This window comes from Pan troglodytes, chromosome 19, assembly GCF_028858775.2.
Source record: "Pan troglodytes isolate AG18354 chromosome 19, NHGRI_mPanTro3-v2.0_pri, whole genome shotgun sequence".
In the NCBI taxonomy this organism is placed as follows: domain Eukaryota; kingdom Metazoa; phylum Chordata; class Mammalia; order Primates; family Hominidae; genus Pan; species Pan troglodytes.
In genome coordinates this window covers 15153278-15180842 of record NC_072417.2, presented here as the reverse complement: position 1 = coordinate 15180842, position 27565 = coordinate 15153278, and the positions used below count along the sequence as shown (strand labels likewise).

The 27565-nt window shown below is 49.2% G+C and overlaps 1 protein-coding gene across 1 annotated transcript; it reads left to right on the top strand.

The window, feature by feature from the left end:
- Positions 1-27565, top strand: ALOX15 (arachidonate 15-lipoxygenase). The gene is made up of 17 exons (XM_016931269.3): positions 1-373; positions 1766-1880; positions 14984-15047; positions 15638-15797; positions 17661-17862; positions 18160-18241; positions 18320-18442; positions 18608-18711; positions 18915-19075; positions 20033-20176; positions 21323-21532; positions 23804-23890; positions 23989-24158; positions 24322-24443; positions 25023-25123; positions 25248-25415; positions 25525-27565. The coding sequence occupies exons 3-17, from the start codon at positions 15007-15009 to the stop codon at positions 25702-25704; spliced, it is 2055 nt and encodes a 684-aa protein (XP_016786758.2). The 5' UTR covers positions 1-373; positions 1766-1880; positions 14984-15006; the 3' UTR covers positions 25705-27565.

Sequence of the window (27565 nt, the reverse complement as noted above, 5' to 3'; positions counted from 1 at the left end):
GAAACAAGCAGCTCGAATACTCCTGTGCGTGTTGTGTTTTTTGCTGTTTGTAATAAGTCTGGTCACTGTTTGGGTTCACACTGCCTTTATGAGCTGTAACACTCACTGCGAAGGTCTGCAGGTCTGCAGGTTTAGTCCTGAACCGCGAGACGATGAACCCACTGGGAGGAACAACAACTCCAGACGTCCTGCCTTAAGAGCTGTAACACCGCGAAGGCCTGCAACTTCACTCCTGAGGCAGCGAGACCTCGAACCTACCAGAAGGAAAAAACTCCGAACACATCCAAACATTAGAAGGAACGAACTGAGGACACGCCGCCTTTAAGAATTGCTACACTCACTGCGAGGGGCCGGGGTTTCATGCTTGAAGTTGGTGAGCCCAAGAATCCACCAATTTTGGGCCCACCGTTTTCATCATTTTCTAATTTGTTAAGTCAGTTATCACCTGGCTGCTTCCAGGTGACAAAATCTGTTAAATCTCACCTGCAGTTGTAATCTCTCCTACTGTCTTTTTTCTTATAAGTTTATATATTTAAAACAATTTTTTTTGTTGTTGAGATGAAGTCTTACTCTGTTGCCCAGGCTGGAGTGCAATGGGGCAATCTTGGCTCACTACAACCTCCGCCTCCCAGGTTCAAGCAATTCTCCTGCCTCAGCCTTTCCAGTAGCTGGGATTACAGGTGCGTGGCAGTACGCCCAGCTAATTTTTGTATATTTAGTAGAGACGGGGTTTCACCATGTTGAGCAGGCTGGTCTGGAACTCCTGACCTTGGGTGATCCGCCTGTCTTGGCCTCCCAAAGGGCTGGGATTACGGGCATGAGCCACGGCGTCTGGCTTTTTTTTTTTTTTTTTTTTTTGAGACGGAGTTTTGCTCTTGTTGCCCAGGCTGGAGTGCAATGTCGTGATTTCGGCTCACCACAATCTCCGCCTCCCAGGTTCAAGCGATTCTCCTGCCTCAGCCTTCCTGAGTAGCTGGAATTACCGGCATGGACCACCATACCCAGCTAATTTTGTATTTTTAGTAGATACGGGGTTTCTCCATGTTGGTGAGGCTGATCTCGAACCCTCGACCTCAGGTGATCCACCTGCCTCGGCCTCCCAGTGTGCTGAGATTACAGGTGTGAGCCACTGTGACCCCTCCCCTCTCCTTCTCTCCCCTCCCCATTTTTTTTTTTTTTTTTTAAATCAGGACGGTCTGCAGTATTTCTTTGGACTGAGAGGTAGTGTTCTCACCCTGGTTACTGAGGCCAGCTTTCTCAGGCATAGTGTGGAATGGATGGATCTATCACCTTGGGAATAAAAAATGGCAGAGGCCAATCTTCCGTGTGTTTATGTACTGTGTGTTCTGTGCTTGAGGCAGACTGTAGGGACTTCCACACAACCCTATTCCTTGACTCATCTTTGAGCCACAGCCTACCGTTTGCCACAAGGAGAGAGTTGCAAAGGCTCTTCCCCATCTGTCTCCTCACAGGCATTTCAGGTAGCGACATTTGTCAGATATCCTGGTGACAGTTTGACCTGATACACTCTTGCTCTTTAGCCTCCTCTTTATGTTAACATACTCTGTCTTCAGTTCAACATTTCAGTTAGAACACTTACAAGTATGTTGTTTTTCTTAATCTTACTGCGGTATCTATGGCCCAGTTTACCTTATATTGAATCTCAGGTGTTTCCAAAATTGCACACACATTCACAAGTCATGGGTGGGTTTGGGTGGTCAAAGCTTCTTACTACATTTTTTTTTTTTTTTTTTTTTTGAGACAGTCTCCCTCCGTTGCCCAGGCTGGAGTGCAATGGCATGATCTCGGCTCACGCAACCTCTGTCTCCCGGGTTCAAGCAGTTCTCTCACCTCTGCCTCCTGAGTAGCTGTGACTACAGGTATGTGCCACCACATCCAGTTAATTTTCGTATTTTTAGTGGAGGTGGGGGTTTCACCATGCTGGCCAGGCTGGTCTTGAACTCCTGACCTCAGGTGAGCTACCCGCCTCAGCCTTCCAAAGTGCTGGGATTACAGGTGTGAGCCACCACGCCCGGCCTATCTTTCACTTTTAAGTTCAAAGTGAACCAGCTGAACTGAAAACAACTAATTCCATGTAAATTGTTTGCAGGACTAAGTATCATTTTCAAATGACACCATATCACTTGGAATTTCACTAGAAAATCTTCCAGTTGCCAACTCTTTTCTCAGGTTCTGAGGTTTCCAAAAAACCTTATTTCTTTCCAAGTCTCTCAGCAATGCTTTTAATACATTATAGCCAAGTATAACCTTATTACTTCCAAATGACCAAAATCCTGATAACTTCATTCTGAAAACAGGCACAGTTTGAGCCAATATTGTAAATATTTGTTTTTAATAGCTTGACTTATGTCCTGAATAGAACTGAAAACACACACACACACACACACACTACACATACATAACACACATGGGTTTTATTCATTAGAGTCAGAAAAATCTAATTCATTGAATTTTCCATGTTTAATTTATTTCAAGATGAAGATAAAATCAAAATTTGTCCTACTTGCTGCATTCTTTGAATTTGTGGTATTTCATATTTTAGTCAATCTTTATTTCTGTAAACATAAATGTACTCATACTTCTTGATTTACCTAGTTCAACCACTGTTCCTCTTAATTTAAAATTATTCAGAAGTTTTCTACAAGGCATTTTTCTTTCATAACCATTTCCTAGACTTTATTTCCACATCAAAGACTTGGGATTTAATAAGAATTCTGGAGTTCTTGAACTCACCTCGTCTTCGTCAGCTTCACCCAGATGATGGACAGTGTATTTAGACCAAGGCTGGAGTCATCGTCATCTTACAGCCAATGATTAAGCCCAGTACTCCTCTCATTTCCTCCAAAAGGGTTGGTTGGACAGGATCCTTCCCTAAGGCCCTTTTTTGGGGGATTATTTCCTGGTTCCTTCTGGTTTAGCAACTGGTTAAATTTCCTCTTTTCTCTGTGATGTCTCCTGTGCTCGACCTACATGACTTCCATCAGTACATATGGCTAATTGATGTTGGGTGGGGCTGGAAAATAATCAGTTAAAGGATGACCTGGAGAGCTATTGGTATATCCTGCCTGTTTTTTGTTTGTTTTTTCACACTAGATTCAGCTAGTGGGCTCCACACGTTTTTTTTTTTTTTTTTTTTTTCCTGCAATCTCAGCTCACTGTAAGCTCCGCCTCCCAGGTTCATGCCATTGTCCTGCCTCAGCCTCCCGAGTAGCTGGGACTGCAGGTGCCTGCCACCACACCTGACTGATTTTTTTGTAATTTTAGTAGAGACGGGGTTTCACCGTGTTAGCCAGGATGGTCTTGATCTCCTGACCTCATGATCCACCCGCCTTGGCCTCCCAAAGTGCTGGGATTACAGGCTTGAGCCACTATGCCCGGCCACCACACATCTCTTGGCATCCCCAAAGTGGAGTGCCACTGGGTGGATGTCTGCCCTGTTTGCAGCTGGTATGCCTTATCCTCTAGGCTTCAGAAGTCTCCTGTAAGGCAAGGGGGCCTGTGGTTTCCGCCAACACTTTGTTTTGTTTTTTCAGATGGAGTCTCGCTCTGTCGCCCAGGCTAGAGTGCAGTGGTGTGATCTGGGCTCACTGCAACCTCCACCTCACGGGTTCAAGCAATTCTCCTGTCTCAGCCCCTCCGGTTGGTGGGACTACAGGTGTGCACCACTACTCCCAGCTAATTTTTGTATTTTTAGTTTTTTCATAGAGACAGGGTTTCACCATGTTGTCCAGGCTGGTCTGAAACTCCTGACCTCAGGTGATCCACCCGCCTTGGCCTCCCAAACTGCTGGGATTATAGACATGAGCCACTGCGCCTGGCCAACACTTCTTGAGACAAGGAGTGACTTAGTTCATCTCTCCAGGCCTTCTTCTACTTTCTCTGTTTGACTTCTGCATGTCTGTTCCAGTTATTGCATAATGAATCACTCCAAAATGACGACTGAAGACATCAATCATTATTTTACTATTAGCGTTTAGAGTTTTGACAATTGACAGGGGCTCAGCTAAATTATCCTTACTTGGAGACTTTCATGTGGTTGTAATTAGACAGTGGCTGAGGCTGGAGTCATCTGGAAGACTTCCTAAGTCATACTGGTGGTCAGTACTGGCTTTTTACCTGGATCTATAGTTAGGGCTATCGGCTGGGACATCCACACATGGTCTCTCCATGCCACCTGGGTTTCCTCACAGCATGGTGACCGTTCCAAGAGTGAGCAAAGGCTCACTCAGAGTTAGCAAGAGTGATCCCAAGGCAGCAAAGTGAAAGGAATTGCATGGCATTTGACCTAGTCTCAGAAGTCACGGCCGGGCGCAGGGGCTCACGCCTGTAATCCCAGCACTTTGGGAGGCTGAGGTGGGCGGATCACGAGGTCAAGAGATCGAGACCATCCTGGCCAACATGGTGAAACCCCGTCTCTACTAAAAAGACAAAAATTAGCCAGGCGTGGTGGTGCATGCCTGTAATCCCAGCTACTTGGGAGGCTGAGGCAGGAGAATCACTTGAACTTGGGAGATGGAGGTTGCAGTGAGCCAAGATTGCGACATTGCACTCCAGCCTGGGCAACAAGAGCGAAACTCTGTCTCAAAAAATATATATATATATATATATAAAATATATATATATTCAATGCAATCCCAATTTAAAAAAAAAGGATTTTAATTATTTATTTATTTTGAGACAGAGTCTCACTCTGTTGTCCAGGCTGGAGTACAATGGCATGATCTTGGCTCACTGCAACCTCCGCCTTCTGAGTTCAAGCAATCCTCCTGCTTCAGCTCCTGAGTAGCTTGGATTACAGGTGCCCGCCACCATGCCCAGCTAATTTTTATATTTTTAGTAGAGACGGAGTTTCACCATGTTGGCCAGGCTGGTCTCGAACTCCTGGGCTTAAGTCACCTTCATGCCTCGGTCTCCCAAAGTGCTGATATTACAGACGTGAGCCACTGCACCCGGCCAAAAATACAGTAGGAATTTATGCTAATAATTTTTATCAATATCAATAAGCCGATTGCAAAATTTATAGCAAAAGGCTAAGGTAATGGAATATCTAAAATAGTTTTGGAAATGAAGAACGATGTTTCAAGACTAGTACTACCTGATTTCAATACTTATAAAGCTACAGTCATCAAGTCAGTGTAGTATTGGTGGAATAATAAGCACGTAGATCATGGAGAAAAATAGCCCAAACATAGGCATAGGTATGGTGAAGTGATTTTTGGCAAGGATGCAAAGGCAATTCAATGGAGGAATCAAGAAATGGTGCTGGAACGATATTTGCATATGAATATTCATATGCAAAAAATGAACTTGACCCATTCTTCATACCTCATACAAAATTTAACTCAATGGATCACAGACTTAAAGTGTGAAATCATAAACTTTCTAGAGAAAACAGGAGAGAATCTTTATGGTCTTTTGTTAGGCATAGGCAAAACACAATCCTTAATGAAAAAAATTGATGAATTGTACTTCATCATAATTCAAAACTCCTCTGCTAAAGACACTGCTAAGAGATAAAAAGGCATCTTCACTCTGAGATGCTGCTTGTGGGGAGAAAATGTTTGTAAATCACACGTCTTTCAAAGGACATAATATCTGGCGGGACGCAGTGGCTCACATCTGTAATCCCAGCACTTTGGGAGGCCGAGGAGGGCGCATCACCTGAGGTCAAGAGTTCAAGACCACCAGCCTGGCTAACATGGTGAAACCCTGCCTCCACTAAAAATGCAAAAATTAGCCGGGGCATGGTGGCACATGCCTGTAATTCCAGCTACTTGGGAGGCTAAGGCAAGAGAATCGCTTGAACCGGGGAGGTGGAGATTGCGGTGAGCCGAGATTGCGTCACTGCACTCCAGCCTGGGTAATAGAGTGAGACTCCATCTCAAAAAAATAAAAATAAATAAAAAAGGACTTAATATCTAAAATATTGCTCCACGCTGGGCAGACTTACGCAAACCTATCTGCAAAAGTCTTGAGGAAGCTGAGAGGCCGAAGAAAGAGGCTGACATATCTAGTTTCTCAGAAACATTTAATAGAAACTTAGGAACAGAAGCCACATCTGTGTCTCAGGTGGTGGTGAGACAAGATCGTGGATCCCCTCTCCGCTACTCCCTAGACCCAGGCCTTATATATCATAGGGAAAGGGTGCATGCTTCAGAAGGGATGTATAGGACAATTGCTGAAGGGCAGGCTTTATGGTAAGTACATACTCTTACACAAGGAACGATAGATAAACTGGAAATCTTACAGGCTCCTTGAACTGTGGTTAATCAAAAGTCTACATGAGGCCGGGCACGGTAGCTCACGCCTGGAATCCTAGCACTTTGGGAGGCCAAGGCGGGTGGATCACTTGACGTCAGGAGTTTGAGACCAGTCTGGCCAACATAGCGAAACCCTGTCTCTACTAAAAATACAAAAATTAGCTGGGTGTGACGGTGCATCCCTGTAATTCCAGCTACTTGGGAGGCTGAGGCAGGAGAATCACTTGAACCCAGGAGGCAGAGGTTGCGGTGAGCCGAGATCGCACCACTGCACTCCAGCCTGGGTGACAAAATGAGACTCTGTCTCCACCAAAAAAAAAAAAAAAAAGTCAACATGGCTGCTTAGCATCCAAGCTGGAGTTGCTCCACAAATATATAAATAACTCTCAAAACTCAACAACGAGGAAAAAAAAAAAATCCACGCAAGTTTGAATAGATACTTCACCAAAGTAGATATACAAATGTCAAATAAACACTTGAAAAGATGCTCAGTATAGTCAGTCATTAGCAAAATGTAAATTAAAACCATAACGGCATACCACTGTATACCTATTAGAATGGCTAATGCCTCCCCACTCCCCCACAAACCATCCCTTGCTTCTATAAACAAACAGTACCAAGTACTGGTGAGAATACAGAGCAGCTGGAACTGTCATACATCGCTAGTGAGAGACTGACTATACAAAAGGACAATGGACAGAATCAAATATAAACACAGACCTTTGTCCCATAACCTCTGTAGCAACCAGCCCCGGAAGGAAGCCAAACAAATCCTCTACAGCAATTGGCCTCAAACAGTAAGGGCTTGGTCAATAACTGCCAGATTTCTTCATTTCTGTCTCCACTTCCACTTAGGACCAACTGAGAAAGGCAAATATGCACCCCTAATCAATCATATAGCCTGCTCTGCTTCTAGTTCTGCTTATAGCTTCTGGGCGCCAACAGCCTCCAATCAGCTTGTTCTTAGGAAATCAGAAGTGGGAGGACCACTGAACCCCACTCCCTGACATCTTGATTGTTGAGAATTTGCCCTTAGAGGCTGAGCCAGATTCACATCAATTTCTGCTCCAAAATCTAAGGTGGTTCCTCCAGGACCAACTCTGTTTTATTTTATTTTCTAAGGTAGAAGATACCCTCTCCCTCCCTTGTGTGAATTCAGGAAGATCTTCAGGTTATTCTGAAGTCTGAATTTTCCCAATGAAGCCCCTCTATAAATTACCATCTTCCTCTAACCGATCCTTGTTTTCCAAACTGCATTCCGTATTATTTGGTGCTTTTGTTCATCTAAAGCTCCTCTAGCCTTAACCCACACGGGCAGAGTGGTTTTTCCTCCTGCTTGTGGGAGTATGTTTATCTGAAGTCTGATGTCCAAACCCTGTATCTTTTTGAGAATTGTTGGGCAATGGTAGAGTTGAAGGCATTGACAGCTTGGAGGTCAATTTCAATTTTTAACACTGGGCAGAAAAAAATTCCACTGATGGTTTGCTTCTTTCCCTCAGGCCTACATTTCAGTGACATGTTCTTTGTTTTGTTTTGAGACACAGTCTCGCTCTGTCGCCCAGGCTGGAGTGCAATGGCGCCATCTCGGCTCACTGCAGGCTCCGCCTCCCAGGTTCAAGCCATTCTCCTGCCTCAGCCTCCCAAGTAGCTGGGATCACAGGTGCGCACCATCATGACTGGCTAATTTTTGTATTTTTAGTAGAGATGGGGTTTCACCATGTTGGCCAGGCTGGTCTCAAACTCCTGACCTCAGGTGATCTGCCTGCCTTGGCCTCCCAAAGTGTTGGGATTACAGGCGTGAGCCACCACGTCCAGCCTTCAGTGACATGTTCTGACCACAATTCCAAATCCTTTTGTTCAGTCCCAATCCTGTACCCCCTGAGAATGTCAATATCTCTAGTTTCTGGTAGCAGGTGATCTTAACCAAAGGTTTCAGAGTGCGCCTTTGTGCACATAAATCAGCCTTCAGGGAATCTTATCTCAGCCGAAGAAATGGAGTGGAGGCTGATTAATTTCAAGCACGTCACAAGCACTTCCTGAGATTCTAAAAGTCGTATGAAATGGGATGTTTGTAGAGCCCGGCAAACACCAGATATTGAGGTCTTCTGCCACCAGTGATTTCACCAGGAAACAGCTCAGGCTCAGTGGCCCTATGAAGTTCATGGAATGATGTGTGCGTGGCTTGCTTGTTGAATGTGTAAACACTCAATTGGAGACTGTGCACCCATTCATTCCTTGAAGGCTGGGAGGCTGATTTCAGTGTAACACAACTTCCCTTTGTCTTTTAAGTGGATTTCCTAGGACCATAGTGCCATGTATGGAATTCATATTAATATCCTTGCAACAATTATCCAAAGTTTGGCAGTAGTGGGAGTACACTTCTGGCTCAGGACCAACACGTAGCTGGCTACCCCACCTTATCTCAGACTATCCTGGATGGGACCTAAAAATAGCATAACGGTCAATTAGGGACACCCCTGTCCCTTGCATTCTAGGAGAAATTTCCTTATCCACTCCTCACATTTTAATGGCCTGGAGAAATCTAAAGGGTTCCCCCAAATTTCTGTGGAAGCGTTCAGACTTACGGCCTTAGTTTGTCTTTTGCTTCTAATCCCAGACCCCAATATGATGTCTCTGGATGGCCCTGGTGGACGTTTATATACAAAATTCAGTTACTTCATTCCAAATCACTTCACATTACATCGAGCATTTTACAAATTGTATGGAAGTTCCCGAAATTTATTGGAGGAAGCACATCATGCAACACAGAGCATTCCACGATGTCTTTTCCCTCCATATCCTGCTACCTTTCTTCTAGGACTGTGAGAAGCAATACTTTTTTTTTTTTTTTGAAACGGAGTTTTGCTCTTGTTGCCCAGGCTGGAGTGCAACGGCGTGATCTCAGCTCACCGCAACCTCCGCCTCCAAGGTTCAAGTGATTCTCCTGCCTCAGCCTCCTGAATAGCTGGGATTCTGTAATCCTGTAGTGGCGCCTGCCACTACATCTGGCTAATTTTTTGTATTTTTAGTAGAGATGGGGTTTCACCATGTTGGCCAGGCTGGTCTCGAACTCCTGACCTGATCAGGTGATCCGCCTCAGCCTCCCAAAGCATTGGGATTCCAGGTGTGAGCCACCGCGCCCAGCTGAGAAGCAATATTTGACATTCTCGACACCACTTTGACAAAATAATACTTGTACAATATTAACATATTTTTTTGATTTTTTTAGAGACAGGGTCTCCCTCTGTTGTCCAGGCTGGAGTTCACAGGCACAATCATAGCTCACTGCAGCCTCGAACTCCTGGGCTGAAGTGATCCTTGCATCTCAGCTTCCCACACAGCTGGGATTACAGGCAAACACCATCATGCCCAGCTAATATTTTTTATTTTTGTTTTTATTTTTTGAGATGGAGTCTCGCTCTGTCACCTAGGCTGCAGTGCAGTGGCCGCGATCTCGGATCATTGCAACCTCTGCCTCCTGAGTTCAAGTGATTCTCATGCCTCAGCCTCCCAAGTAGCTAGGACTATAGTTGCCCACCACCATGCTCGGCTAATTTTTGTATTTTTATTAGAGACAGGGTTTCATTATGTTGGCCAGGCTGGTCTCGAACTCCCAGCCTCAGGTGATCCACCCACCTTGGCCTCCCAAAGTGCTGGGATTACAGGCGTGAGCCACCGCACCCAGCCTATTTTTATTTTTGTAGAGACAGAATCTCCCGATGTTGCCCAGGCTGGTCTCCTGAGCTCAAGTGATCTTCTCGCCTCAGACTCCCAAAGTGCTGAGATTCCAGGTAGGAGCCACTGCACCCATTGGACACATGTATCTTTATGATCCTGGTACTTTCATAATCTCAGCTGGGGCTTACTGCACTTGAGCTCAGTTTTGGATTTTTGAGTTTCAAAAACCCAGGCATTAGGAGGCCCATGGAGAAGCAAAGTCCACATCCAGGGTCTTCTCTGCACTTATCTTGGAAATATCATCTGATGTCAGTGTCCTGGAGCCACATCGGGACAGAGAGGGTACACATAAGTGACCAGTGGACATCACCTGCATAGAAAAGCTTTGTTCGTTGTCCAAGCCTGTCGCTTTGACTGCAGCCAATGTGTCACCTATTGACTGGCCCTCTCCTGTCCCTGCTCAGCTCATCTGAACCACTTCAGGTGGATGCCTCTTCTTTCAACATCAACATTATTTGTCAGTTGCTTTGCTGACTGATCCGTTTTCTAACAGTACTTCTATGGACTTTACAAAGTCTTCTAATGTTTCAAGACTTGAAATTTCACTCTGTAGCCAGTTAGATGGACAAAGGTAGCTGGCATTAATAAAGCAGGAAGAGCTGGGTGCAGTGGCTCACGCCTGTAATCCCAGCACTTTGGGAGGCCGAGGCGGGCCGATCGCCTGAGCTCAGGAGTTTGACACCAGCCTGGGCAACACAGTGAAACCCCGTCTCTACCAAAAATACAAAAAATCAGCCAGGCGTAGCGGCAAGCGCCTGTTTTCCCAGCTACTCGGGAGACTGAGGCAGGAGAATTGCTTGAACCTGGGAGGTGGAGGTTGCAGTGAGCCGAAATCGCGCCATTGCACTCCAGCCTGGGTGACAGCAAGACTCCGGGTCAAAAACAAACACACACAAAAAAAAAACCACAAAAAAGAGGAAGAGGTGAGTGAACTAATTTTGAAAGTGGTCAGTTCATTGAATATTTTTTGGCTTTACATAAGCTTGGGAGTTTGAGGATTCAGAAAATAAGCATGCAGACCGTATTAGTTATCTATTTCTGCTTTACAACGACCTCAAAACTCAGTGGTGTGATGGCACATGCCTGTGGTCCCAGCTACTTGGGAAGCTGAGGTGGGAAGATCACTTGAGCCTGGGAGGTGGAGGCTACAGTCAGCTGTGACCATGCCACTGCACTCCAGCTTGAGTGACAGAGCAAGACCCTGTCTCAAAAACAAAACAAAACAAAAAACACCCATTACCTTACACAGTTTTGGGAGTCAGTTGGTTCTAGTTCAAGAGTCTTATGAGGTTTCAGTCAAGAGATTGGCTGTAGTCATCTGAAGTCTTAACCGGGGCAGGAGGATCTGTTTCCAAGATGGCTGCCACACGTGGTTGGTAGTTGGAGGGTTCAGTTCCTCACTGGCTCGTAGCAGGAGGGCTCAGTTCCTTGCCACGTGGACCTCTCCATAGAGTTTCTTGAGTGACCTCATGACATAGTAGTTAATTTCTCTCAGAGAAAGCAGAACAAGAAAGAGGGAGAGTGGGGAGGGAGGAGAAGGAAAGCCCTAATGTCTTTTAGGACCTAGCTTTGGAAGTCACACACATCATTTCATACTGCATTGGCTTTGCAGACCAACCCAGACACAATGTAGGAGACTATGCAAAGGCATGCATATCAGGAGGTCGGAATCACTGGGGGATGTTTTAAAGAATGGCCACCACGAGCATGCCCTCTGAATTCCGGTGATTTACATTCCTTCCACATGCAAAATACACTCGCCCCCTCTCAAGCTACCCCAAAGTCGAATCCCATTATAGCATCAGCTCAAAGTCTAGAATTTCATCATCTAAATCAGGTCCGTGTATAGATGAGATTTCTCAACTGTATTACCTTAAGTATACTTCCAGAGTACAATTCCTCCTCCTCTTTTTTTTTTTTTCTTTTTTAAAGAAGTTTCACTCTGTTGCCCAGGCTGGAGTGCAGTGGCACGATCTCGGGTCACTGCAACCTCTGCCTCTGGGGTTCAAGCGATTCTCCTGCCTCAGCCTCCTGAGTAGCTGGGATTACAGGTGTCCACCACCATGCCTGGCTACTTTTTGTATTTTTAGTAGAGATGAGGTTTCACCATGTTGGTCAGGCTGGTCTTGAACTCCTGAACTCAGCTGATTCTCCCACCTCGACCTCCCAAAGTGCTGGGATTACAGGCATGAGCCACCGTGCCTGGGCTCCTCTTCTTCTGAAGACCTGTAAACTAAAGAGAAAGTCATCTGACCCCACCCCCAACATACAATGTTGGAACAGGCATAGGCTAACCACCATAGATATCCCTATCCAAGACGGGAAGAAATGGCCTGGGTCTTTCCTCTCCCATCACAACTGCATCATAATCTAACCTCACTCAGTCTACCCACAAGTTACTGTGAATTGCTTTTGGAAGTCTTCTCAACTCTTCAATCACACTTTTAATCTGCAAGAAAATTACTGGGTTTGTGCCATTTCTATGGAAGATGAATTTTACCCACCACATTTTGATTTTTCTGAATTTCACTTATAAAAAAAACCTTTTGGTTGGGCACGGTGGCTCACACCTGTAATCCCAGCAGTTTGGGAGGCTGAGGCGGGCTGATCACATGAGGCCAGGAGTTCGAGACTAGCCTGGCCAACATAGCGAAAACCCATCTCTACTAAAAATACAGAAATTAGCCGGGCATGGTGGCAGGCGACTGTAATCCCAGCTACTCGAGAGACTAAGGCAGGAGAATTGCTTGAGCCCGGGAGGCAGAGGTTTCAGTGAGCCAAGATCGCGCCACTGCACTCCAGCCTGGGCGACAAGAGCAAAACTCCTTCTCAAAAAAAGAAAAAAAAACCTCAACTTTACTCATAATAAGGGTAATGCAAATTAAAATTAAAACTAGGGTACCATTTTTCACCTATCCGATTGGCTAAGGTAAGGTTATGAACACACCATTGGCAAGAGTGAGGAAGAATGGGCATTCTCATACACAGTCCACTGGTGGGAGTCTAAATCAGTACAACTTTCTACAGAGGACAATTGAGCAGTTTCTGCCTAAATTCGATATGCTTTTGGTCCAGAAATTCTATCTCCAGGGTTTTGTTCTACAGAGATAGTTTCATACGAGAAATGCTGTATATGCAAGGTTTATTTCTTTCAGCACTTTTTCATAGCTACAAAAGATGATTAACCTGTGTCCACTACAAGAGACTAGTAGAATTTATGGCGTTAACAGCAAATGGCAGCCTTAGCAAAGAACAAGGAAGCTCTTTATGCATGGATGTGGAATGACCTCCTGTTGCACTATGGGAAAACGAGATGCAGAATAAGGCGTGCTACAATGTGCAGAAAAAGACAAAAAGATAGGTGTGTATTTGCTCAGTAATATTAGTGCACAGAAGAGACTGGTAACAGTGATTGCTGGGAGTGGAGCAACTGGGTGGCTTGGGGCCAAGAGGAGGGAGAAACTAGTGAATATCACTTTGTACCTTTTGAATTTTGAATCACATGAATGTACTTCCCAGTAAACAATTAAGCAGGGCCGGACATGATGGCTCATGGCTGTAATCCCAGCACTTTGGGAGGCCGAGGCGGGCAGATCACTTGAGGTCAGGAGTTCAAGACCAGCCTGGCCAACATGGTGAAACCCCATCTCGACTGAAATACAAAAAGTAGCCGGGCGTGTTGGCGGGTGCCTGTAATCCCAGCTACTCTGGAGGCTGAGGCAGGAGAATTGCTTGAACCCGGCAGGTGGAGGTTGCAGTGAGCCGAGATCACACCACTGTACTCTAGCCTGGGCGACAGAGCAAGACTCCGTCTCATTAAAAAAAAAAAAAAAAAAAAAAAACCAAAAAGAAAAAACAAGCAAACCAGAAAATATGCATCACAGACATATTTTCCTGCACTTCATTTGTGTTACCAGGCTGATTGTAATCCATGCCATGAAGTTTATGTTACTATTCCCCTTTTGTTTACATTGCCTGATAGTTATTTGTTTCCCTTTGTCTCCCCCAAGGGAAGGATTCATTTATAATGAATTTTTCAGCTCAGTGTGTTTCAGCAAACACTTATTGACACACTCAAACCCTGACACTGTGCCGTCTCCAGGGGAAACAAAAGTGAGTCCTGCTGGGTGTGTAGTCCCTGCCTAGGACGGGCTCACATTAGTGGGGGATACACACATACAAACAAATGCTCACACTGCAGTAGTAACTGTGCAACAGTAGAAGTGTGCACAAGGAGAAAAGTGTTAGAAAGGAAAGCTGGGCCGGGCGCCGTGGCTCACACCTGTAATTCTGGCACTTTGGGAGACTGAGGTGGGTGGATCACAAGGTCAGGAGTTCAAGACCAGCGTGGCCAACATGGAGAAACCCCGTCTCTACTAAAAATACAAAAATTATCCAGGCATGGTGGCAGGCGCCTGTAATCCCAGCTACTCGGAAGGCTGAGGCAGAGAATTGCTTGAACCCGGGAGGCAGAGGTTGCAGTGAGCCGAGATCGTGCCATTGCACTCCACCCTGCATTCCAGGGTGACAGAGTGAGACTCTATATCTCAAAAAAAAAAAAAAAGGAAAGCTAATTTGCTCAGGTGGGGTGGTGGGGGGTGAAAGTACCGGGTAAGACTTTCCTGAGAAACCGGAGATGAACTAGGGTTTAGAAGCATGAATAGATGAATAGACTAATCCAGGAGCAAGTTCTTTTGAGAGAACAGCAGGTGGGGTTCTGGGGAACACATGGCTCCAGCCCAAAAAGAAACTGGAGACGAATTAGGGTTTAGAAGCATGACCAGACTAACCCAGAAGTGAGTTCTTTGAGAGAACAGCAGGGGCGGCGGGGGGAAGGGGGGTTCCGGGGAACACATGGCTCCAGCACAGGAGATGCCAGGGTGCGGTGGGATGAGAGGTGAGGAGGGCAGGTCAGGTTAGCAAGGGCATTGAATGCCAGAAACATTTGGACTTTTATTCTGCAGGCAACAGGGAGGGAGCGGCTTTTATGCTCAAAAGGAATGAGTCCCAGTGGCTGGCACAGAGAAGGCAAGTGTGCAAAGCTGGTCGAATGAATTCCGTGGCCTGAATGTACCTTCCTCAAATGCCACTGCAAACTGGGTCTCCTCGCCCACTTCACCCTCTCCTGCAATCCAACTTGTGAGGCGTGTGTGTGTGCTTGTGTGTGCGCGCGCGCGCGCGTGTGTGTGTGTCCTTGCATGTGTGTGCGTGTCTGTGCGTGTGTGTGTGTGCGCGCGTGCGTTTAGATGGAGGTTGGCTTCCCAGCCACCCAGGCTTGGCCCAAAGTCCGTGGTACACACGTGCATAACTCCTACCCCCACCTCGCCTGCCTGCTGTACCAGGCGTTGATTCCCTCTTCCTGCGTGTTTTCGGTCCAAATACTTTTCTTTTTCTCCCTCCCGTCAAGATAGTGGTTTCCACTCCCTGCTCTCGCCAGGACACCGCCTTTTGGACTGGGGCTGAATTCTGCCCCTTGAAGCTCTGCCCCTTGGAGCTGGGGGCCCCAGCGGTAGGCGGAGTTGATTGGAGACCTGCCACCCACATTCCGACCCCAAGCGACCTCCGAGAGGGCGGGGTCTCAGGCTGGGTTATTTAGCTCGTCCACCCTTCTCCACCAGAAGGAGCGAAACATCTTTGAGCAAGATGGGTCTCTACCGCATCCGCGTGTCCACTGGGGCCTCGCTCTATGCCGGTTCCAACAACCAGGTGCAGCTGTGGCTGGTCGGCCAGCACGGGGAGGCGGCACTCGGGACGCGACTGTGGCCCGCACGGGGCAAGGTGAGCTCCCCAGAGCCGGGCGGGGTGGGCTGCGCCCCTGGCTCCGAGTCAGTCAAATACCGGGGAGGACATGCGCCCCCGTCTTTGCCAAGGGCCCGCGCATTGGGCTCAAAGCGCGCGGAGGCCACGGGGGTGGGGGGCTTTAGGGCAGTTGGTGGTACACAGTAAGCGCTCAATAAATGTTGCCGCTACCCGATCTCCTTGGAATTGAGGGCATGCTCCTGTGCGCCCCTCATTGCACAGAGCTCCCTTGTCTGGAAACTCAGCAGTCACCGGAGCCGCCGTCGGTCCTCTCGCTTTCTCTATTTTAAAAAACGTTTCAACCGCTAGCGCTGTTGGATCTCTGACCTTTCAGGCTTTATCACCTGGGGTGGAGTGGGTGGTGAGAGGGAAGGGATGGGGAGTCAAGACAGGAGAACGCTCTCGATTTCCCGACCCACCTCCCGTCATATCTCATGTCATATCTACCGGGTGTTCTACCCGGTCCTGTTACTTTTTTTCTTCCGCGAAAGCCCAAATTCCCGTCACTGCTCTAGCTCTCTCCCAGATCCCCAAATCCGGATGTCTGTCTCAGGGAACGTCAAAGCAACATGCCCGGATGAGGTCCTCCCCTCTCCCCACCTCCCAGCCCTCTCCTCCTGCCTCCCCCGGTGTCACCCGCGCCTCCTTCCTCTCTTCACCTCCCTCTAAACAAGAATCCGGCGCAGTCAGTTCTAGACCCTGAGCATCTCCCGCGTCCCTGCCCAATATCCGTCCCGCCCCCGACCGCCCGCGTCCTCTTGAACCTGCGGAGCCCTGCTCCCCGTACCCCACGCCCTTGCTCCGAGCTTCCGAGAAAGCGGGGCAAAGGGAGCCAGAAAGAGAGAAAATGCGCACGGAGCAGGTGGCCCCGCGACTCCATGGTGAGGGGACGGGGCACGGAAGGTGGAAAGGCGCGCTCCCTCCTCCCTTTTTTCCTCCCTATGGTGGGCAGTTGGTGACACACAGTAAACGCTCAATAAATGTTTCCGCTACTCGATCTCCTTGGAATTAAGGAGATGCTCCTGAGCGCCCCTCATTCCAAACAGCTCTGGTGTCTGGAAACTGCGGTCGCCGGAGCGGTCGTCGGTCCTCCCGCTTTCTCCATTTTAAAAGCCATTTCAAACCTCCAGCGGCCTCGCCACCTCTGCTGCAGACCTTCCAAGCCCTTCTGAAGCCGGAATGATTTCTCCCTAATTCACTCCCCCTGCTTAACACATTCGAACGGCTCCCGCTTGTTCTCGGGACCAAATCCAAAGCCCCTGGCGCCACCTTCGAGAGCCTCCGGACCTGCTGACCCCCTACACCTGGGCTCTGAGCTCCAGCTCCAAGATGCTGCTCGCCCTCCCTTCCCCGCCGCTCTCTTTCTGCGCGCCTTTCCCCTGCCTTCCCTTTCTGTCACTCTCCCGGGCTGAGCCCTCTCCGCCTCCAGGTCTCCGGGAAGGTTGTCCCCAGGCCGGTGGGGCCCCTGCAGGTCCTCAGCCTCGGGCGGGGTGGGGTGGGGGGTCGCACAGCGGGAATTGCCACCAGTGCGTCCCGGCTCCACAGCGCGCTCGTCCAGGGCGCGGCAGCGCTCAGCCCAGCGCTTGGCACAGTCAATGACCACAGCGAGGAGAAAGTGAAGGCAGGAGCGCACCTTCCCACCTGCCGTCCCAGTCCCCTCAGAACCGAGTCCTGGGGCCACCCGCTCGGGGCGGTCTCTCTCTGGCTCAGTCCCCCCACCCCGGTACGTCTCCTCCTCTCAGAGGCTCCGAGGAAGGGCGTGGGCACTGGAGGGAGCAGGGCTCAGCCGGGTGCCCCTCCCGCCAGGCCCCACCGGGGCTGAGCCTCTTCTGTCGCCCGCAGGAGACAGAATTCAAGGTGGAAGTACCGGAGTATCTGGGGCCGCTGCTGTTTGTGAAACTGCGCAAACGGCACCTCCTTAAGGACGACGCCTGGTTCTGCAACTGGATCTCCGTGCAGGGCCCCGGAGCCGGGGACGAGGTCAGGTTCCCTTGTTACCGCTGGGTGGAGGGCAACGGCGTCCTGAGCCTGCCCGAAGGCACCGGTAAGCGTGGGGCTGAGGGAGTCAGGAGGCCTCTGGGCTGCGTGAGAAGCTGGGGGGATGCGCGTGTGGAGAAGAGGGCGCAGGATGGGGGTGCTGGAACCTGGAGCGTAGGGGTCTTTGGGGGTGTCGAAGGGGCGGTGGCTGCAGCTGGCACAGAGTGGCTGGAGCCTGGGGGAGGGGCGTGATGCTCAAGAGGCAGGGGCCACACAGAAGGACGGGGTGCTGAGGCTCTCCTGGCAGAGACGAGAAGAGGCGTTCACCAAAAGTCACTGGCCAAGTCCTCCTCTGTCCTTCTAGGCCGCACTGTGGGCGAGGACCCTCAGGGCCTGTTCCAGAAACACCGGGAAGAAGAGCTGGAAGAGAGAAGGAAGTTGTACCGGTGAGCCCTCCTCCCCTGACCCCACGTGAGCTGCTGATGCTTCCAGCACCCATACTTGATTTCCTTCCTGCCCCACAGGTGGGGAAACTGGAAGGACGGGTTAATTCTGAATATGGCTGGGGCCAAACTATATGACCTCCCTGTGGATGAGCGATTTCTGGAAGACAAGAGAGTTGACTTTGAGGTTTCGCTGGCCAAGGGGTGAGAGCAAGGGGAGGCTGGGTGAGAGGGAGGTGTCCTGGTCTAGTGGAAGCCAAGGGGCTTATGGGCTGCACTGCATTGGACCGGCCCGAGATCGGTGCCTGTGGTCGTCATGTTGGAGCCTCAGAATGATGCTCGAACCCTTTGCCCCATCCTGCCCTGAAGGCTGGCCGACCTCGCTATCAAAGACTCTCTAAATGTTCTGACTTGCTGGAAGGATCTAGATGACTTCAACCGGATTTTCTGGTGTGGTCAGAGCAAGCTGGCTGGTCAGTCCCCCACCCCAGTATGTCTCCCAACCCCCCAGATCCCACCCAGATCCCACCCAACCCAGGGGAATTGAAAGAAGCAGGGTGGGGAGACCAGAGACTTGGGTCCCTCTGGTGGGCTGGAGTCAAGGGGGCATGGTTGGTGGGGTTGGAAGGACCAAGAGCTCAGATCCTACAACTTGCTCAACAACTGCCTTCCCCAGAGCGCGTGCGGGACTCCTGGAAGGAAGATGCCTTATTTGGGTACCAGTTTCTTAATGGCGCCAACCCCGTGGTGCTGAGGCGCTCTGCTCATCTTCCTGCTCGCCTAGTGTTCCCTCCAGGCATGGAGGAACTGCAGGCTCAGCTGGAGAAGGAGCTGGAGGTATGGACATCAGAGCCCTGAGGAAGCTCAGCAGTGAAGTGGGGTGGCCTAGTGCCAATGATGCTGCTGCGGGACCCACTGTGGGCCTGGCTTGCTGCCAGCCAGCAAGGACGGATTCTGCAGGAGAGGTCCTGAGGGACCCTGGAGAAGCTCAGCTGCTCGGCCTCCTTCCCACACGAGAGTAGCTGCGGAGGGAGGGCGTGCAAGATGGAATGGTTGATAGAAACAGGGTCAAATGAAGAAATGTGACTGGCCCCTGGTGCTAGGGATTCGGGGAGTGTGCAGAGTAAGAGAGTCAGGATCAGAGTGCTGTGGCTGTTCATCAGGAGGCGATATGGAACAACAGAGAGGAAATTCATGGGATTAAGGGCAGATAGGCTTGGATGTGAATTCTGGTTCTGCTATTTGTAAGCTGTGTGACCTCAGGCAAAATACCCAACCTCTCTGATTATCTGTTTCCTCTTCTGTAAAATTGAGGCTCATTCAACTAGGTATAAAAATTATAAGCCTGAGCACAGTGACTCACACCTGTAATCCCAGCACTTTGGGAGGCTGCAAGAGGATCACCTGAGCCCAGGAGTTGGAGACCAGCCTAGGCAACATGGTGAAACCCTGTCTCTACAAAAGTACAAAAATTATCACCTGTAATTTTTGGTGTAGTGGCATGCACCTGTAGTCCCAGCTACTTGGGAGGCTGAGGTGGGAGGATCACCTGGGCCCAAGGAAGTCAAGGCTGCAGTGAGCCGTGGTGATCCTGCCGCTGCACTCCAGCCTGGGCAGCAGAGTAAGACCCTGATTAAAAAAAAATGATATGAGGAAGTAAGCACATGATCCATTACCTGGTATAAAGTAGATGATGGAGACGAGTTAGCTCCTCTCTCTTCCCGCTTGGAGGAATCCGAGTAGGAAGAAGATGCTTTATGTTGATAGCAGCTCTTGACCTCTTCCCCCACCCAGGGAGGCACACTGTTCGAAGCTGACTTCTCCCTGCTGGATGGGATCAAGGCCAACGTCATTCTCTGTAGCCAGCAGCACCTGGCTGCCCCTCTAGTCATGCTGAAATTGCAGCCTGATGGGAAACTCTTGCCCATGGTCATCCAGGTAAGAGGACTCAGGATTTCTGCTCCCAGTTTCTGGCTTTTGAGAAAGCTCAGCCCCTTATCAAAATTTACTGAGCACCATCTGCAAAGGCACTGGGCTAAGGCACCCGGGAGACGCGAAAGGAGGAAATGCGCCAAGTCTCTATTCCAAGGCCTTGCAGTGTAGCTGGAGAGACAGACTGGGCCAGTCTGCAGAAGCTCCAGGACTGAGGAAGTCCCTGAGGACAGAGACAGCCCAGGAGGGATTGGGGAGGTGGGGTGTCACGAGCCTTGGAGGAGGGCCAGGTCTCAGACAAGCAGGAGGGAGAGGAAGGACCGGTCCTCAGGGGCAAGACAGACTGGGCAGAGGCTGAGGTAGAGGAGTCAGGAGATTCCTAGGGGACAGTTGGACCAGAAGCCAGACTAAGCCATGCTAAGGAGTATGAGGTGGGAAGCTGGAGAAGGCTGTGATGAAACGTGCTGTGGGCACGCGGTGTGGGCAGTGGTGTTTAGGGTGGGTTGGAGAGGGGAGATGCTAGAAACAGGGACTGGGGCAACATGCCCCAGCACTGACCCCAGGAGGAGGGGAGCTCGGATGTGGGTAGTGACCATCAGGATGGAGAGGACAGGTGGATGCGAATGCAGAGGGAGATCAAGGAGAGGGAAAAGGGGAGCCAGGCCAGGTGCCTGCAGAAATAGCACCAATAAAGAGAACAGGGTGCCTAGGTGGATTTTTGTCTGGCCAATGTTGAGGTAACGGGAAGACATTTAAATTGTCCAGCAGGCAGCTGAGAACAAGAGATTCAGTCATTTGTGTAGAGGTGGGGCCAAAAGATGAGTTTTCAAAAAACAGTGTGGGATGAAGGAAGCAGGTGGTTTGAATCTTGTCCACACTGTGGGGACTGAAAGGGGAAGTGGAGGCTGGAGGAGGCACCAGAAGAGCAGTTTCTGCAGAATGCTGGAGGCAAAGCAGCTTGCAGGGTGCTAAGGCACTGAGCGGGCAGGAAGGGGAGGGGAGGAAACGGGAGCCGTAGGGAGCGGCAGGAGTGAGATGGGGAAAGCGGAACAGGTTTGGAGGATGAAGGGCGAGGTTAACATGCAAGGGGGGCGGGAATCGCTGAGTGCCCGGCACTCATGCCTTCTCTCCCCACACTTGTCCCTGCTCCAGCTCCAGCTGCCCCGCACAGGATCCCCACCACCTCCCCTTTTCTTGCCCACGGATCCCCCAATGGCCTGGCTTCTGGCCAAATGCTGGGTGCGCAGCTCTGACTTCCAGCTCCATGAGCTGCAGTCTCATCTTCTGAGGGGACACTTGATGGCTGAGGTCATTGTTGTGGCCACCATGAGGTGCCTGCCGTCGATACATCCTATCTTCAAGGTAACTCCTTATCCCCTTCTCTCTTGCCTGCCACTATCTCTGCCCCAGGGCACGTTCCCACCTCTGGAGGCTCCCTCTCTGTGGGGTCTCGGGGTAGAGAGAGAAACAATGAATGGACAGTGTGAGAGCAACAGAGAATGAGCAGGGCTGGCCATGCATTTTCAAAGGGGATAGCACCTCCCACCTGGGAAAGTGGTGAAAATAATCTTACTCTTTTTATATGTAAAGCACAGTACATGCAAATGACCAAGGATTCCATCCAATAAGAGGAACCCGTGAAATAACGTTAAAAAGATCTTTTTCAGACAGTCATTGATTTTTTTTTTTTTTTTTTTGAGATGGAGTCTCCCTTTGTTGCCCAGACTGGAGGGCAGTGATGCGATCTCGGCTCACTGCAACCTCTGCCTCCTGGGTTTAAGCAATTCTCCCACTTCAGCCTCCCCAGTAGCTGGGATTACAGTCGCGCACCACCACGCCTGGCTAATTTTTTTTGTATTTTTAATAGAGACAGGATTTCACCATGTTGGCCAGGCTGGTCTCAAATGCCTGACCTCAGATGATCTGCTTGTCTCGGTCTCCCAAAGTGCTGGGATTACAGGCGTGAGTCACTGCGCCTGGTCCAAGCTTGTCTTCTTTAAAGAACTGAAAGAAGGCTAGCGTAATGGATGAAGGAGAGAGGGAGACCAGGCTCTGGAGGGAGGCAGTGGTTAGAACATCCATTCTCAGTGGGGGCACAATGTCCCCCAAGGGATGAAGATGGTTGGAAAATGTGTGTGAAAAATATTATTATTATTATTATTATCATTATTATTGCTGCCCAGGCTGGAGTGCAGTGTCACGATCTTGGCTCACTGCAACCTCTGCCTCCTGGGTTCAAGCAATTCTCCTGCTTCAGCCTCCCGAGTAGCTGGGATTACAGGTGCGTGCCACCATGCCTGGCTAATTTTTGTATTTTTAGTAGAGATGAGGTTTTGCCACGTTGGTCAGGCTGGTCTGAAACTCCTGACCTCAGGTGATCCGCCCACCTCGGCCTCCCAAAGTGTTGGGATTACAGGCGTGAGCCACCGTGGCCGGCCAAATCTTATTATTTTATATAACACAGATATAATGTGATATATATCTATATAAAGCACAGATATAATGCAATACATAGACAGATATACAGTATATATGTAGCATTAATATTTAATGAGGTGGAGTGAGATTGGGAAAAAACATCTCAAAAGGGTACTTAGTGGGTGATTAAAAAAAAAAGGTTGAGAAATCTTGGTCTAGACCTATGAAAAAATACGAAAAGAAAAGGAGGCCAGGCACGGTGGTTCACGCCTGTAATCCCAGCTACTCGGGAGGCTGAGGCAGGAGAATCGCGTGAGCCCAGAAGACGGAGGTTGCAGTGAGCCGAGATCACACCACTGTACTTCAGCCTGGGAAACAGAGCAAGACTCCATCTCAAAACAAAACAACAACAACGAAGAATGATTTCTTTCAATTATCATAAAGCACTAAGTCTGGTTTGTGGAATGGAAATAGTTGATGCAAATCAACTGAAAGCTCAGTGGTTTTATTTTTATGTATTTATTTTTAACTTTAATTTTAGGTTCAAGGATACATGGGCAGGTTTGTTCTGTAAGTAAATTGTGTGTCATGGGGCTTGGTGTACAGATTATTTTGTCACCAGGTAATAAGCATGGTACCCCATAGGTAGTTTTTGGATCCCCTCACTCCTTCCACCCTCTGTCCACAAGTAGATGCTGGTGTCTGTTGTTCCCTTATTTGTGTCCATGTGTACTCAATGTTTAGCTCTCACTTATAAGTGAGAACATACCATATTTGGCTTTCTGTTCCTGTGTTAGTCCACTTAGGATTATGGCCTCCAGCTCCATCCATGTTGCTGCAGAGAACATCATCTTGTTCTTTTTCATGGCTGCATAGTATTCCACAGCATATGTCTACCACATTTTCTTTACCCGGTCTATTGTTGATGGGCATTTAGGTTGATTCCATATCTTTGCTATTGTGAGTAGTGCTGGATGAACATACGTGAGCATGTGTGTTTATAGTAAGGCGATTTATATTTTGGGAGGTATATATCCAGTAATGGGATTGCTGGGTTGAATGGTACTTCTGAAAACTCACTGTTGAGAGGCCACTGAACTTTACGTCTGTGCTTTTTCTGAAGACCTGGTGCCTTTCCTGCTGTCAGCCCTTGTTTCCTGCAGGGATCTTGCAGCTCTCCTCTGACTCTGCCCTTCCCTGTGTTTCTCCCTCTAGCTTATAATTCCCCACCTGCGATACACCCTGGAAATTAACGTCCGGGCCAGGACTGGGCTGGTCTCTGACATGGGAATTTTCGACCAGGTATGGGAAGAGAAAGGGAGATTCTGGGTCTGTCTTTTTTCCTGCTCTGGATTCAGGGCAGGTCGATTCGCCTGACCCTGCTCACCCTCACTTCTCAGATAATGAGCACTGGTGGGGGAGGCCACGTGCAGCTGCTCAAGCAAGCTGGAGCCTTCCTAACCTACAGCTCCTTCTGTCCCCCTGATGACTTGGCTGACCGGGGGCTCCTGGGAGTGAAGTCTTCCTTCTATGCCCAAGATGCACTGCGGCTCTGGGAAATCATCTATCGGTGAGGCAAGCGGGAAGGCCAGTGGGGGTGCAAGTGGGGGTGGAGAAGACATGTAGGAGAGCAGGAGGTTTGTGTCTGGTTGGGGGCCTGGGGCCCTGACCTGGCCATGTGAGCAGGGGCAGAGCTGGCTTCAGCTCCCTGGCCCTGCTCCGTTGGTTGGTAGGTATGTGGAAGGAATCGTGAGTCTCCACTATAAGACAGACGTGGCTGTGAAAGACGACCCAGAGCTGCAGACCTGGTGTCGAGAGATCACTGAAATCGGGCTGCAAGGGGCCCAGGACCGAGGTAAGAGGAGTCCCTGCCCTGAGATCTCAGACACAAAGCCCAAGAGATCTTCCCAGAATCCCCTGTGCTTCTGTGAAATTTCCCAGAAGCATTTTCAACACCTATGAGAACTCCAGAGGCCTTCTCAGATTCCACTCCCTGTCACCTAGAGACAGGTCCCCGTCCTACACACTGAGAACCCCTAGGTGCCAGATGCAGCGGGACCAGTGGCTGCTCATAAATGTTTAACAACTGACTCTCGGGAAGAACCGTCCTGATTTGTAGCTTTTGCACATTTCCATGGTATAAATATTTTTACTGTGACTACCAAGGTGATGCTGACCAGCTTGCTAAACACCTAACGTCGTGGACTGACTCTTGCGAGCCAGTGTGAGTCAGCAGCAGCACCCCACTGAGTGGGACCCTCCCAGCAGAGCTCCCCACTCCCCCACCCCAACCTGCTGTCATGGTAATTCCTGTAAGAGTTAACTGAGCATTCCTGCCGCTCTTTCTCGCCCTTGTTCTCCTCTGTTGGCCTCTTCCTCTGAGCGCTGCCCTACTCCTGTCTTCGCAGCTTCTAACTCTCTTCACCCCTTGCAGGGTTTCCTGTCTCTTTACAGGCTCGGGACCAGGTTTGCCACTTTGTCACCATGTGTATCTTCACCTGCACCGGCCAACACGCCTCTGTGCACCTGGGCCAGGTACTTACCAGAGATGGGCAGCTGGGAATTTGGGGCCTGGAGTGAGGGAGGGGTCTGTGTGCAGGTGGACCACAGGGCTCGCGTGCTTGGCAGGCACTGACTCTGGATCCCTGCCCTTCCTTAGCTGGACTGGTACTCTTGGGTGCCTAATGCACCCTGCACGATGCGGCTGCCCCCGCCAACCACCAAGGATGCAACGCTGGAGACAGTGATGGCGACACTGCCCAACTTCCACCAGGCTTCTCTCCAGATGTCCATCACTTGGCAGCTGGGCAGACGCCAGCCCGTTATGGTGAGAGCTGAGTGCCCAGGGCCCTAAGGAAGGAGGCAGCTGTGGGGACGTGTGGCATCCCAGACTGGGGGTCATAAGGCTCTCAGCCACCTCTTCCTCTCCCTCCCAGGTGGCTGTGGGCCAGCATGAGGAGGAGTATTTTTCGGGCCCCGAGCCTAAGGCTGTGCTGAAGAAGTTCAGGGAGGAGCTGGCTGCCCTGGATAAGGAAATTGAGATCCGGAATGCAAAGCTGGACATGCCCTACGAGTACCTGCGGCCCAGCGTGGTGGAAAACAGTGTGGCCATCTAAGCGTCGCCACCCTTTGGTTATTTCAGCCCCCATCACCCAAGCCACAAGCTGACCCCTTCGTGGTTACAGCCCTGCCCTCCCAAGTCCCACCCTCTTCCCATGTCCCACCTTCCCTAGAGGGGCACCTTTTCATGGTCTCTGCACCCAGTGAACACATTTTACTCCAGAGGCATCACCTGGGACCTTACTCATCTTTCCTTCCTCCCTCCTTTCCTATCTTCCTTCCTCTCTCTCTTCCTCTTTCTTCATTCAGATCTATATGGCAAATAGCCACAATTATATAAACCATTTCAAGACTAGAATAGGGGGATATAATACATATTACTCCACACCTTTTATGAATCAAATATGATTTTTTTGTTGTTGTTAAGACAGAGTCTCACTTTGACACCCAGGCTGGAGTGCAGTGGTGCCATCACCACGGCTCACTGCAGCCTCAGCGTCCTGGGCTCAAATGATCCTCCCACCTCAGCCTCCTGAGTAGCTGGGACTACAGGCTCATGCCATCATGCCCAGCTAATATTTTTTTATTTTCGTAGAGACGGGGCCTCACTATGTTGCCTAGGCTGGAAATAGGATTTTGAACCCAAATTGAGTTTAACAATAATAAAAAGTTGTTTTACGCTAAAGATGGAGAAGAACTAGGACTGAACTATTTTAAATAAAATATTGGCAAAATATAGAGCATCAAAATTTTCTGGGTTCATATGCTTGATGTGGTAAAGAATTAAAAATTTTTTATTTTTATTTTTTTTGAGACGGAATCTTGCTCTTGCTGCCCAGGCTGGAGTGCAATGGCGCGATCTCGGCTCGCTGCAACCTTCGCCTCCCAGGTTCAAACAATTCTCCTGCCTCAGCCGCCCAAGTAGCTGGGATTACAGGCGCCTGCCACCACGCCCAGCTAATATTTTGTATTTTTAGTAGAGATGGGGTTTCGCCATGTTGGCCAGGCTGGTTTCGAACTCCTGACCTCAGGTGATCCGCCTGCCTTGGCCTCCCAAAGTGCTGGGATTACAGGTGTGAGCCGCCCTGCCCGGCCTAAAAATTTTTAAAAATTAAAAATTGTCTTCTAACTGGATAGGATTTAACTTGTGTCCTGAAACCAGACACACTACAAAGGAAACCATTAACATAGTGAGTCCCAAGAATGTTTGAAGATTTTCATTTCAAGGCTCAAGCAGAAAATATGAAACAAAAGTCAGCTGGTTGAACTGAAGAAGCTGCTCCTGGCTGGAGATACGTGGCCTTAGGACTTCAGCCTGAGGCATCGGTGTCTTAACCCATCTGCCGTTCACCAGTTGGCAAGCTGCAAGTTAATATAATTAACTGGAAGAAGACTAAACATTTCATTATTATCATAATGAGTACAACAACGGATTCAATGAACTTCAACTTCTGTATCATGTTACAATTTGGGGAAAATAAACTTGGAAATTTTCTTTTTTTTTTTTGAGACGGAGTCTTGCTCTGCCACCCAGGCTGGAGTGCAGTGGTGCGATCTCAGCTCACTGCAACCTCCGTCTCCTGGGTTCAAGCAATTCTCCTGCCTCAGCCTCCCAAGTAGCTGGGATTACAGGCGCCCACCACCATGCCCGGCTAATTTTTTTGTATTTTTAGTAGAGACAAGGGTTCACTGTGTTGGCCAAGTTGGTCTCGAACTTCTGACCTCAGGTGATCCACCCGCCTTGGCCTCCCAAAGTACTGGGATTACAGGCATGAGCCACCGCCCCCGGCCTTTATTTCTTAATGTGATCATCTGTGAGTATTTTAAAACAAACTAACAGTATACACAAAACAAAAGTGTTTCATTTATAATGTGAATAAAGTTGCTTCTTGCCTCTGATTCTGTTTAATTCTACAG